The sequence below is a fragment of the Ctenocephalides felis genome, unplaced genomic scaffold (genome assembly GCF_003426905.1).
Source record: "Ctenocephalides felis isolate EL2017-DRISC unplaced genomic scaffold, ASM342690v1 CF-g0.4_SCAFFOLD_01886, whole genome shotgun sequence".
Lineage (NCBI taxonomy): Eukaryota > Metazoa > Arthropoda > Insecta > Siphonaptera > Pulicidae > Ctenocephalides > Ctenocephalides felis.
Window position 1 is genome coordinate 62933865 of NW_020538040.1, and position 13127 is coordinate 62946991.

The 13127-nt window shown below is 29.6% G+C and overlaps 1 protein-coding gene across 1 annotated transcript in view; it reads left to right on the forward strand.

Moving 5' to 3' along the window:
• Positions 1–4786: 4786 nt before the first annotated feature.
• Positions 4787–13127, forward strand: part of LOC113375186 (protein dead ringer-like) — a 43111-nt gene continuing 34770 nt past the window's right edge. Inside the window, exons 1-2 of the mRNA XM_026615132.1 lie at positions 4787–4813; positions 5050–5122. Coding sequence (XP_026470917.1) covers positions 4787–4813; positions 5050–5122 — 100 coding nt within the window. The remainder of the gene's footprint in view (positions 4814–5049; positions 5123–13127) is intronic.

Below are 13127 nucleotides of genomic sequence, written 5' to 3' on the forward strand. Positions count from 1 at the left end.
TCTAGCATTTCAACATTCTATTTTTTATATTCTATACTATCTTTATATATATGTTCTAAAATATGTTCTACACTATCTTTTTATATGTGTTCTATACTATTTTTAATATATTTATTCTATACTGCCTTACAATATACCCTTCTATCCAATAGATCTTTTTGCTCTTTACAACTAATTTCTTCATTTCTCTTTTTCCCCCAAATCTACTCTTCTCCAATTCTTATCTTGCTTTTTAATGCTAATTTAATTCAAACTCAATTCAACAATTCAAATTCTATTTAATTTCAAACTAACTATTTTTAAATTCTACTTCATTTTTCTTTTTTTTTGTAATTTCAAATCAAATTAAATTGTACTAAATTTTAACTCCACATTACAATTTTTTATGTCATTGCCAAGAATCGATCCGAGGATCGCTAGCGTATGAGTCAGGCACGCTGCTGACTGAGCAATTCCTGCCAATAATTTAGCATTTATCCAGTTCCATGATGGTGTGGAACCTATGGATTGACATATTATTTATACTTCAAAATCCACAAATGAGGATTTTTAATTTTCTTATTTTTGTTACATTGTCAATGTCTAATAAATTTCTACATTAGACATAATCTTAAAATATTTGTCTTATCTAATACCTCGCAATATTAATTCGATAGCCATTTCATTTTTTTTCCATTATTGTCCAACACATCACATTACAAAACTTTCCAAATTCTTTTTCTCCGTTCTTCAGATTAGATAGTTTTATTATTAGTATAAATATATCAATTGTGTATTTACTTAAGTTAATTTAATATAAGTCTGTTCAGTTATATTTCGGCCAAGACGTTGTTGATTGGTTAAGCATTTACTATGTATGTGTGTATATAATGATATTAGCGTCTAATTTGTTTGCTCTGTTTTTAAATGGTTTATGTTTAATTTGTGCTTTTATATTTCGAACCGTTGTGAAAAAGAATCATTGACTAGCCAGCCTATATCAAGTATTAATATAAATTAAACATAATACTTACGAACATTATTAATATGAATCAAAAATATAGTACGAGGTCAATAATGCATTAGTGATACAGTAATTAGCGTGTGTTGCATATTGGTAAAAAGTTCAGGAACTGCGTAATTATGAAAAAAGGCAACAAATTACAAAACTGCATTTCGCAGATTACATATTCAACAACTTTCATTATTTGTAAATATTATCATATAAAACGAAATAATATAAACGGGCGGCATTTCCATGGATAAATTTAATACGGCTGCTGTAGTAAATGCCGCAAGACTTTCGTTGACGATGTTGACATTGGTTATAGCTGGTAATAACACGTGTAACACACGATTGTGAGGATAAGATTACGGCTCCGAACGGTGTGAGACATCCCTCATTCGTACGAAATGAACACGCACTCTTGTAATGCTGCAGATGAACAATGCTTATTTTCAACTGGTAACACATTTGGGTTCCATATTTTTAATTGAAAATTAAAATCACCGTTTCATGATGTCAGGTTGTGCAAATTTCATGTCTAAACCTTGTAGTCGGAAAGCAGGACGTTTAACCACAACCCTTAGCAATACCTTAATAATAAGAAAACAATAGTCTGCCCGAAGGCAAGTCCATGGTATAAGATCACCACAAATCAATGATTCCCTTTCCCTCCCCTGTTTAATATTCTCATTGCCATTTTAATACCATTAATCACTTTTTATACATTCTTATGAATTTTCCTTTCCAAACTTCTATTTCCAGGCTTTCTGATCATGTGCTTCGTTTTACAGTTCCCTGTATTTTCTCTTCTGGCGTAAGCCATTAATCTGCATTTTTTTTCTTGTCCTTTTAATTATTCTATTTAGATTTGAATAAGTCGTGTAAGGAGGCACTCTTTTTGCAGAATGGGTCCGATCCAGTTTCCTTTCCTTTTAACGATCGTGCTCAGTTAATTTTCGCCGACAGAACTTCTTCATTTATTACCTTATTTGTCCATTCTATATTCTCCATTCGTCTCCAGCACTACATTTCAAAACTCTCCAAATAGTTTTTGTCGGTCTTTCTTAGAGTCCATGTCTCTGATCCGTAAAGAACTATGCTCCAGATATAAGACTATTATTACCATACAGCTATAATATATTGGTTTAAAAATAGGATATGAATTATGCATTACATTATGTTTTTATATATAAAAATAGAGCTCGATAAAATGTTAGGTATACGTAAACTCTAAAACGGCTGAACGGATTTAGACAATTTTAGTCTTGAAATATTTGTGCTAATCAAGAGATTGTGCAAAAGGTGAAAAATTATTTCAAAACCGCATAGAAACTTTACATTTTTAAATTAAAATTTTGTATAGAAGGGTAATTCAAAATGAAACATTCGACTGCGACTCATACGTCAAATATGAAATGGTACTGACAGATAGATTATGTACAATGTAGTGTTTTAGATGAATATTATTTAATTTGCTGGGTCAGCTAGTACATTTTAAAACATGTAGTTTTTTTAAAAAAGTGTATTTGATATACGTACGTTTCGACTAAAATCCTAGCCTTCATTCAGTAGAAAACAAAGATTGATATCACTATATTAAAAATAAAAACACTAACATTCCATGATATGATGAGCACTATGGTAATATTTTTTTGGCATCACAGTCAACAGAAATAAACAGGAATAACAATTATTAGAAAATCGCAAAATGTGTACTCTGTCCCTGTGTACTCTAATCACAAGACTTTCTATTATCTTATCTTAATGTTGTTATATTTAAGGATATCAAAGTTTATTATCCACTGAATGAAAGCTCCACATTACATGAGGGATGTTAACTGAAACGCATATAAATAAAAATTCGCTATTTTTCAATTTAGTGTTGAAAACCAAATTTTGTCACTGAAAACTATTTGACATACAATAAGAGAGCGTTTTGATGTAAGTCCATATCTAAAAAACATTGTTTTAACATCTTTGCATTAATCTTCATATTAATTTAGTATTACATTCGTTAATTTTTTTCTAGTTAAGTATGTCAATGCGATGATTACGATTTCCTCTAGCAAATTACATCGTGTATACAAATTTTCATTCTCTTTGAAATATTTGTCAATTCGTGAATTAGGATCAACTAAAAAGTGTTTATTTATGTTATCTCGGAATAAGTTTTTTTTATTTGGTCGCGCGATGATTGAAAATCATTAAGATCACGTTTACGGGCAGAATAATAACATTGAAGAGAACGTCTCCGTCATATGTTCGGGGTGATTAGTGCGGAGCATCTCGTCAGAAAAAAATAGAATGTCTGATTCTGTAGGAAGATCGTGGTGCTCTATGTATAAAACACTACTTGATGAACGATCAATCAAAGCGCAGGTTGAATGCTCCCATCCATTTCCAATGAGATTGTTAACAGATCCGCTCCTGCGAACTCATTCAATACCACATTTAATTCCGTTCAAGTAAAATAGAGTCGTAAAGATGTACATACGTGTTTCCTAATTGCTTGTTTATTATTCATTATCACTGACAAATTAAATCATCACGTGTTATTTGAAACATATGTTCCTTGGATTAAGTCAAATTTTTATTAATTTTAAAGTCCCAAAACTTTTCAATAAACAAAAGACATTTTTACATACACCTATATCCCGTTTTACACGTTTTTGATCTCACGCGGTTTTTGAAAATGATTTCTTTAACGAAGTTTATTAATTTTGTATTTATACGAAATTCTAAAGAATAACTTTGTAAATTCTAACTACAACTTGTTTATATCTACAATAACATTTTCATTGTTTTACTGTCAAAATACAATACTACAAAATTACTACGAATTCATAGTAGTCTATGTCTATGATGGAAACATGTAGATAATATGGAAACTACCCGTTTTATGATCAAATCTAAATTATATGTGTGTTAAAATATTAATATTAAACAAACTAGCCTATACTGTGTATAGGCTAGTTTGTTTGAAATACCTAAACAAAGAGCATCATTTTTTTAACTTTATTTTCAATTGGTGTTTATATATAATCGATAGCGTTAATTCATTTTATGTGAGAAAATAACCTAATTATTTTTTACAAAATCTATAATTAATAAAAGAAACTTTATAGTTTGACAATGACAAAGGAAAAAAAATAAAAAAGAAGTTAAAAGAAAGGTTATATCTTTACAAACCAAAATTGAAATTTTGAATCGTCTTCTAATAATAAAAGAATCATGTATGTTGCTATTTTTTATGCTATGAATGAAGCTCCAATTTATTTAATTGTTCAATGTGTTTGTTATTCATCATATTCAAAACTAACAAAAAGGGCTTGTTTATACCGATTTTCATTTAGCACATTTTTTCTATATAAGAATGAGATTTTGAAGTTACGCGGTTTTTTATGGAACCTATCTTTCATGTAAAGGGGTATTAATTATAGAAGAAACAACAATTCCGATATGCACAAAATACAAAATACGTCTCGTTCGTGAAATAAAAACATTTTCCAAATTATTAACTAATACCATGTAAACTATGTCTTTTTGTTGAATATGTTTTCTATCTATACCCCACCCCATTACGTATGTATAAATTTCAAGTCCCAAAACTATTAAATTCATATTGAATGAAATTCATTATGAAACTTGACCGATAATTAAAAATCGTTGTGATTAAATGCGGCCCTGGTTGATGCATATCATTATTTATATGCTGTGATTTATAATATGAAAGGTATTGGTGGACGTATCTAACTCGTTTTGTTTAATGCGTTGTTAACAAGCATTTAATTTGCAATAGAAATGATTATATCTGGCTCTACGAAATTGGTCAGGCCCATACGATTAGTATTTTGACGGTTTTATTCGATATATGATAGTATGATACATAATCGAACTTAACTAAATTTGCTATTGCGTTTATGTTTATTCCCTTATTTCAATTTTCAGTACATTATTTAATAAATAATAACAGTTTATTTAAGTTGTATAGTACATATCTTATAAATTGTTTTGTCGATATTTTTTGCCATATATATTTAAAGCATAATTTTCTTTTTTTTCAGCTGTATGAAATTAATGATGACCCCAAACGAAAAGAATTCTTAGATGATCTCTTTCAATTTATGCAGAAACGAGGTAAGTTTTTCTTTTCTTCGATAATATAATTCACACGTTAATCACCACGATATGAGAAATTTTTTCACATGGACGATGGTAACTTTATTAGATACGTTAGTTAAAATGTATTAAGGACAATTTTCTTATTTGTCAAATTCCTAGAAGAACATTATTTTTTATGTCACACATGTATGACTGACATGTTCTAATATCAATCTTTCCACTCGCTAATTCCGAGATTTATATGAATTTGGCCGCCGGCGGCATCCGAGTGGTAAGGGTTAAAACATTTTTTCTCGAAATTTCTTGTAATAAGCCAAGAAATTTTCAGGTTTTGTTCCTGACAGGCCAACCTGTAATCGATGTGGCTTTATACCAAAAACGCGTATGTTAGACATATATGTAGAGCTTTTTTGTGTGAGACACATGACTGACATGGCGATTAACGTGTTAATTAAAACCAGATAATTCATTGAATTCACAAAACACATCAATATGTCACAAAGCGGCCACATAGCCTGCTCATATTTAAATATCTATATCTTTCCTATACTCCATAAAAATATTTGATTTTAATATGCATTTGTATTAAAAGGTATGTTGTAACAGAATATTAAAAAAAGCGTTATATATTTTATATATATATATATATATATATATATATATATATATATTTTATATATATAATTTTGGCATTTGGAAAACAGAAAAAAAGATATATTAAATGTTCTTCTCAGTAATCGTTATATAGGGTGTCCCAGACCTTGACGTCAATCAAAACAGGGTGATATTATTGACCTAAAACTATCGTGAAAAAATTAGAGAAAAAAGTTATCTCACGTTGTTTGGAAATTTTGAGCTTTTAAGTGCAACTTAGAGCTTTGGTTATTATTGTATAACTTTTATTAATTTTGTTCACTTACTTTGGAACCGTAACTGTGAAACGATTGCCCCCGTTTTCAAGAATTAACCCTTTTTGTTGAACTAGAATAATCTTATACATAATCATATTGTTTTCATGCGGAACTCGATGCGCTAGTGATAGATTTCGATCGATTTTTAACTTTTTTAATTTCGCGTCTCTCGACTAATAAACTCCAGAGTTGTCTATGTAGTAATGTTTCAAGATCTATACAAGTTATTAATAAATCTGTAGAGCCCCCAGTACAAGATCGAGCTCAGAGCGTGGGCGAAGATGATGGTGTACACACGGCATTTGTCTTGAAAATCGCTTCAACTTAGGGCACGTTTCCATGAACCATGCGAACATTAGTAATTAATCATTTAATCGAGGGTTAAAGAAAGTATCAGAATATAATTATCATGAAATTTTAAAATTACTAGAACTAAATATTCCAATAAATAATAGGAAAAAATGAAAAAATATTCATTAATGACAGTATTATACAGATCTTTTTGTAAGGCAACGATACATAGTTTTGTGTATCCGATGTGTTTTACAATCATAATCAGTAATTTTTTAAGTTAATGATAAAAATCTAAAAATGCAAAAACAAACGATCATGGATACACAAACTTGACATATACGTGTACATGATGTATACCTCGTTTTATTACATTTACAAAAGAATTTATTGCAGTATGAAGATGCGCGTAAATCGTTTACAATTTAATAGTGTCAATCCCAAGCTGGCCTTGAAGAAGTTGATATGCGTCACATTGATTTAGTTATCACTTTTAGAACTAAAATGTGTTTCATATTCCCATCATAAACGTTAGTTTGCTTTTGCCATTCTTGCCAACAGAAAACTGACCACACGTATATATTTGATCATTAATTTTAATTTTAACACAAATTTAATCATCTCTTTTCGCACGTCTGATGCATGTTATTATTAACTATGATATATTTCATCTTAAATACTAGTCTTTAATAAATATTAAAATCTTCAATTATAACAATACCTCAAAATATAATAACTATATTAACCCTCTACGGGCCCGCGTAACTTTTAGATTTCATTAAATAATTATAGCTTTTCTCATGAGATGACGTATAAATCTTACTTCCATAATTTTGTCAAACAAGCAATATCAATATTTATTACATTTGCTACGCTTTTCAACCAGAAATAAAATTTTAAAACACAGAAGTTCAAACTTGTGACTTGAAGGTCGCATAACAAAAAAAAATTGTTTAAAAAGAATTTTTGCTTTCCGTTTGCATCATATATGGCTCATACTGGTTTTTTGCTTACCTAACTTTTGTGGATGTAAAACAAATTTAGCCCATAAAGGTCACTTTTATTAAATAATTTCATAATTATTGTTAATTCATTTACTTATAATCTATTGCCCAAGTCACTAAAATTGTCTATCGTAACTTTACTCAGGATACTTTTCAAAATCGTCTAGAATTCGTGGAAGACTTTTCCATGTACAACATTTTATGAATTTACTGTTTTACAGGTAATTTATTTATAGATTTATGATTACTGATGCAATATTCTTATAGGCTTATAATCATTGTTAGTTTTCGGTTTTGAAGCAGAGGTAATTCGATCGGTTTACAACGTTATTTTTGACATTATTGGTAATAGAAACTTTTATGGCAGAAATATTTATACATTTGAGGTAAAAGCAGGCAAACGAGCATCTACTTACTACTTATACATAATAAAAACACACACATATAAGATACTTTATATATAATATGCAATGTATGAACTGGTGGTACATGGCATCGCTCTAAGGCAAATTGCTGGCTTCTCGTACCGTAATTTAGAATTTTTAAAAGCTTTAATTTTTGTTGAGAATTTATTTTTTGAGATTTTTTGAAAATTATGAATTATTTTTAACATTTTTTATAATTTGACGTTTTTTTAATTTCCATTTTTTTTTTTTTTTTTGAAAATTTCGGATATTTTTCACAGCGATCACGAAGTCGCTAGACCTGCTTTATTGAATAAATGCTTAGTTCGGCAATACAACTGAAATATTTTTTGAATCATTCAAATCGGATGCTTCGTTCTCTCAAAACTGAATTGAAAACTGAAGTTTTTGCCCGTATCTTCAATAAGGCTGAACCTGTCTTTGCCAAAACTAATCAGCACGTCTCCTAGTCAAAAGAATTCAATGCTTATTAAATCATTTAAATCGGTTGATCCGTGCTCTCGAAATTGTGGACAAAAAATTGCGTACACAAAAATACGCTCAGACAGATTCATCCATTTTTTTAAAGGCATGCCAAAATGTTCAGAAACCAATGAAACGTGAAGATTTTTTTCAAAAATTTTCATTTTATAATTATTCGAGATTACTACAACTTACCCTAAAAGAATTTAAAAATAAACCTATTCAGCTTTATAGCTTTATATTTATATAATTGAACGCATGCTGATTTAGGTATTTTGTTCAAATCAGGACTGAAAATGCAATCTTCCGTATTTTCGTAGATAGTTTGGGTAGTCGTTATTATAAAAGATATTTAAGTTTATTATTGATATTTTAAGTTGAAAAGAAATATTTTAAAATTATAGCCTTATGATGCGAACGACACGTACGTTCAAGTTTTAGTCTCACTAGAGGCTGGACAATAGGGCGCAGAAATAGCTTTAAAAAATAAAATAGCTTTTAAAAATAAAATTGAATATTATTAGAATTGGCAAACAAAGGCCTATTTCGTAGTATCTAATACCAGGTCGTCTCTACCTCTGTGTCTGTGTCTGTCTGCTAGTGTATGAATAAAATTGAATATGATTAGAAATCAGTAAAAAAAATTAAATTGCTAATTATAATAATACATAGTATGCGTTGGTCGAATTGATATCAAGTCGTCTTTCCACCTCTGTGTTTGTTTGTGTCAGTGTCTGGTGGGCGGTTTCGCGAGATGGGCGTGCGAGCACACGAGTACTTTGTATGGTAGCTTCGCTATATTCTGTTAAAGATACGCATTCGTCATATGCGTTTGCTGATTATGCTGCGCTTTTAACATGTCGCCGACTTGAAAGTTTTGCACCGTCCGCGACTATAGAACGTTGACCTAACACACTGTTGCGTTCCCATGCTGTAAAATGGACTTACATATGCTTACCTTATTGTTTTTCTAAGAAAGACCGTGAATGTGATTTGCTTACAATTTGTCCTTTGCGGATATTATGCTTTGTTTTGCGTCGCACAATGTAGACTAGAGTTGTTGAATAAACGATCATTTGTTCTATGCTAGCTTTACAACTTTTAATACGTTTTTTGTTATCTGCGTAAATCTATCTCACGAACATATTAATCTACATAGCTGCTTATGTATGATCTTCGATCTAGAATAATTAGTAATTTATACAGAACAAACATTAATTAGTGCTAAACCTTGATTTTATTCAACGAATGTATGTGATGACAGACAACGAGAATGTTCGTATTGTATTCTCATAGTCAATAAAGCAACATAAAAACAATTATCCGGTTCATTTTTCATTTTTACAACAATTCTTTTTAATTTATATCATTCATAGTTTCAATTATATACTACAGGTTAGTAATGTAACTAGCTCTTGTATCGTTTTTCTCAATCCATTGGTATCAAAATCGTGAGCTTTTAAGCTACCACCGAACAGAATGCAGAAGTAATGTTTATTATGATTGTTTTGTCATTGAGGCTGGGAAGTTTGAAAGCCGGCGATATGTGTGATTTGCTTCGCACATATATGGCTTGTTGCACTATCGAACCGTGTTCGCTAAACAATAACATCTCAACATTGTTGCTAAATTTATTACAATATTTATAGTTATACATTACCTTCTGCTCTTTTGTTTACATCGTATTGTTAATATTCAGCATTATATACAAGACTACGTCGACTAATTAATTGACAAAGAGAAATTACTATATATACTTTCGTCACTGCGCACAACAATGATTTTGTACCAAACTCAAAATACTGTACACAATTATAAGGTATACAATTATTAACATGCACACACTATCGTTGTACATAAATATTGTTGCGTGGTAAATAGTTTATGCAGAAATATAACGCAAACATAACCGACCGGCGAAGAATACATTGTTATTTCGCGATTGGTAGCTATTATTGGTGGCTATTACTCCATGTTAAACTTACGCCCAGTGATAAATCAACTTCGTCATTATTCCTGTCTCAAATATATTACATATTTCTATTTTAATTCCGTGAAATCATATTATACATACACGCACACAAATATATATACATATTTGACGAAACGTCGCTGATTGAAATCCGACGTAATTATTAACATAGATGATTCTCAATAAGACTCCTTTATTTGTTACATTGCGCTATATTATTATATTATTATTAACTTTCCATGGGGTAAGTTATTGTAATCATCCAAAAATCGAAATGAAATTTTTTGTATATCTTTACGTTTCTAAAATTTCGACATACCTTACAAGAAATGGAGATGTGTGTGTGCGTTAGTTGATCCAATTTTTTGTCTACTATTTCAAGCGCGATCAACCGATTTGAATAATTAAAAAACATTCGATTCCTACTGATGGGGAGACGTGCCGATTAGTTTTTTGCAAAGACAAGTCCAGCCATTTTGGAGATACATAAATTAAGTTTTTTGAGAAAACAGACCATCGGCTTTGAATGATTGAAATCATTCATTCGTAATGATGGGAAGAAACTAAATTGCAAAAGCGTCCGATTTGAATGATTCAAAAAACATTTTGCTTGTGTTGACGGTGTTAAGAAACGATTAATTTTTGGGAAATGCATTTTTTTACTTCCAAATTAAAAAAAAAAATTAGATATATATATTTTTTAAATATCGAAAATAATTCGGATTTTAATTTTAATTCCGGCTAAATACAAAAGCTCACTTATAAACTTGAAATAAGTAATTTTAACTTAACAATTCATAGAAATATGAGAAAAAAAACCTTCCTTCTAACTCTGCTTCTTTAAATTTGTTTATTTACTTTCATGCATCATATATAAACGTCGTCCAATTTATAAGCTCATTTTGTCTATAATGGAAGCTACAGTATTTATAATAACCAATTTGAAAATTTTAATATTTTTCGAATACTTCATTTGGTCGTGAGGATCGTGCAATTGACTTTAGGCACGATGCCATACATCACTAGTTTAAGATCCTTTTTTTTATCAGTAATTTCTATATATTAAATATAAAATTTTCAAATTATTAATTATCTAAGCAATCGTAAGCTACCGTATTTTATTTATTTATAAAATAGCAAATGCTTCTTACAACAATCAACGACATCTATACATATACAAGTGGATCAATACAGATTCGAATAGATAAGTCCTAATTATTTTAAATAATGTTTTATCGAAATATATGTAATGTTATTCAACTGCCTAATCTAGATCATCAGAAGATCTATGTGACATAATTCACTGAAGACAGAAATAAATAATCAGTAGATGGGAATAAGAATACTGTTTCATTCATTATTAATCGGTATTCAAATAAATTCAAACTGTGACACAACACAGAATATATATAATATATATATATATATATATATATATATATATATGTGTGTGTGTGTGTGTGTGTGCAGGTTAAGCGTGAATTTGTATAGAGGTAGGACTCGTACATACATTAATGCATATGTAAATAATGTGGTGTGTCGTATGAGAGATATATAAGCGTCTACCAGATATGAATAACTTAATAATATTTATAAATGAATATAAATGCGTTACGAATGGAATAATATTAAATCACGAGTCCCCAGATCGTATAAATATGACAGCGCGATATCCATCAAAAGTGACATGTCTTTTGGCACAAAGGAGAACATCTCTCAGAACAATCGCTGAGCGTTCCTTGAATGAGAAAAAATATTTCTTTAGCTGACGAAATACTCCGGTTTGTGTCACTATTCCACAACCTCTTGTGGTCTTAAGAATGTAAGTAATTCATTTGTCGTATCAACAGCACAACGGGCACATGCTCGGAATTTTAATTTTTTCTTCATTTGTTCCATATAGCCTCGCTATCGGTATTAAATATATTGTACGTCATAAAATATACACTCATTACCACGATATGATAATCACGCTTTTTTAATCTTATACTTTAATCTTAGTCAATTATTCGATATGAATAAATTAAAAATAATTCATACGAGCAATTATAATTACGTATAAAAAATATAGTACAATGCGAAACGTACGCATTTGATGAGAGTTCGGTACTAGAGATAAGGCATATTTATTACCATTATTCCAGGAACAAACGCTGGCATTTTATGTACTCCGATTATTTAATTATTAATAACTCTATGACAAAAACTGATTAAAATAATATTATATAATAAAATCATGCAAGTATAAACACTTAAATTATAGTGCTACGCGGTGTTTGAGTACATTAACAACGGTCATGACTTCAATAAAAAACTTTTGCTTATTAATTTATTATAAATAAATTTTATAAAAAAATCCATACGTTTCCGCCATAGTCTTCTATTCGGTGAAACTAAAACAATTTTAGAATCTAATATGCAACAATAATAGTATTCGAGAACTAAAAATAAAAATTATAAAGTACATAGAATTTGCTTAAACCGAATTTACTCGAAGCGAAACTTGGATTGAATTTCGGAGCTTAAGTAAACCGAATTTACTCGAAGCGAAACTTGGATTGAATTTCGGAGCTTAAGTAATAAAAATAGCCGCGAAAAATTTCACAACCAGTTTCACATATGTTAGACTCTTATTAAAAATATGCGTTTAATTTTTTTAAAACTTTTTTTTATCATTATACCTACGTTAGCCTGCACATTGCACACATATTTTCTTGCAAAGATATCTATTACAGTAGAACCTCGATTAATGTACGAAGAATGATGATGTGTATTTATCAAAAATAACAAATATATAGATATCAACAAAAATTAATGTTTACTAAGAAATTGAAACTTTCTTATGTATGTACATACATATATATTTCCTTAATTATGTTAAATACATGTACTTAACTGCATCATAAATCGTGCAAAAATTCGAATTCTAGGTATGTACATATATATAACTCTATC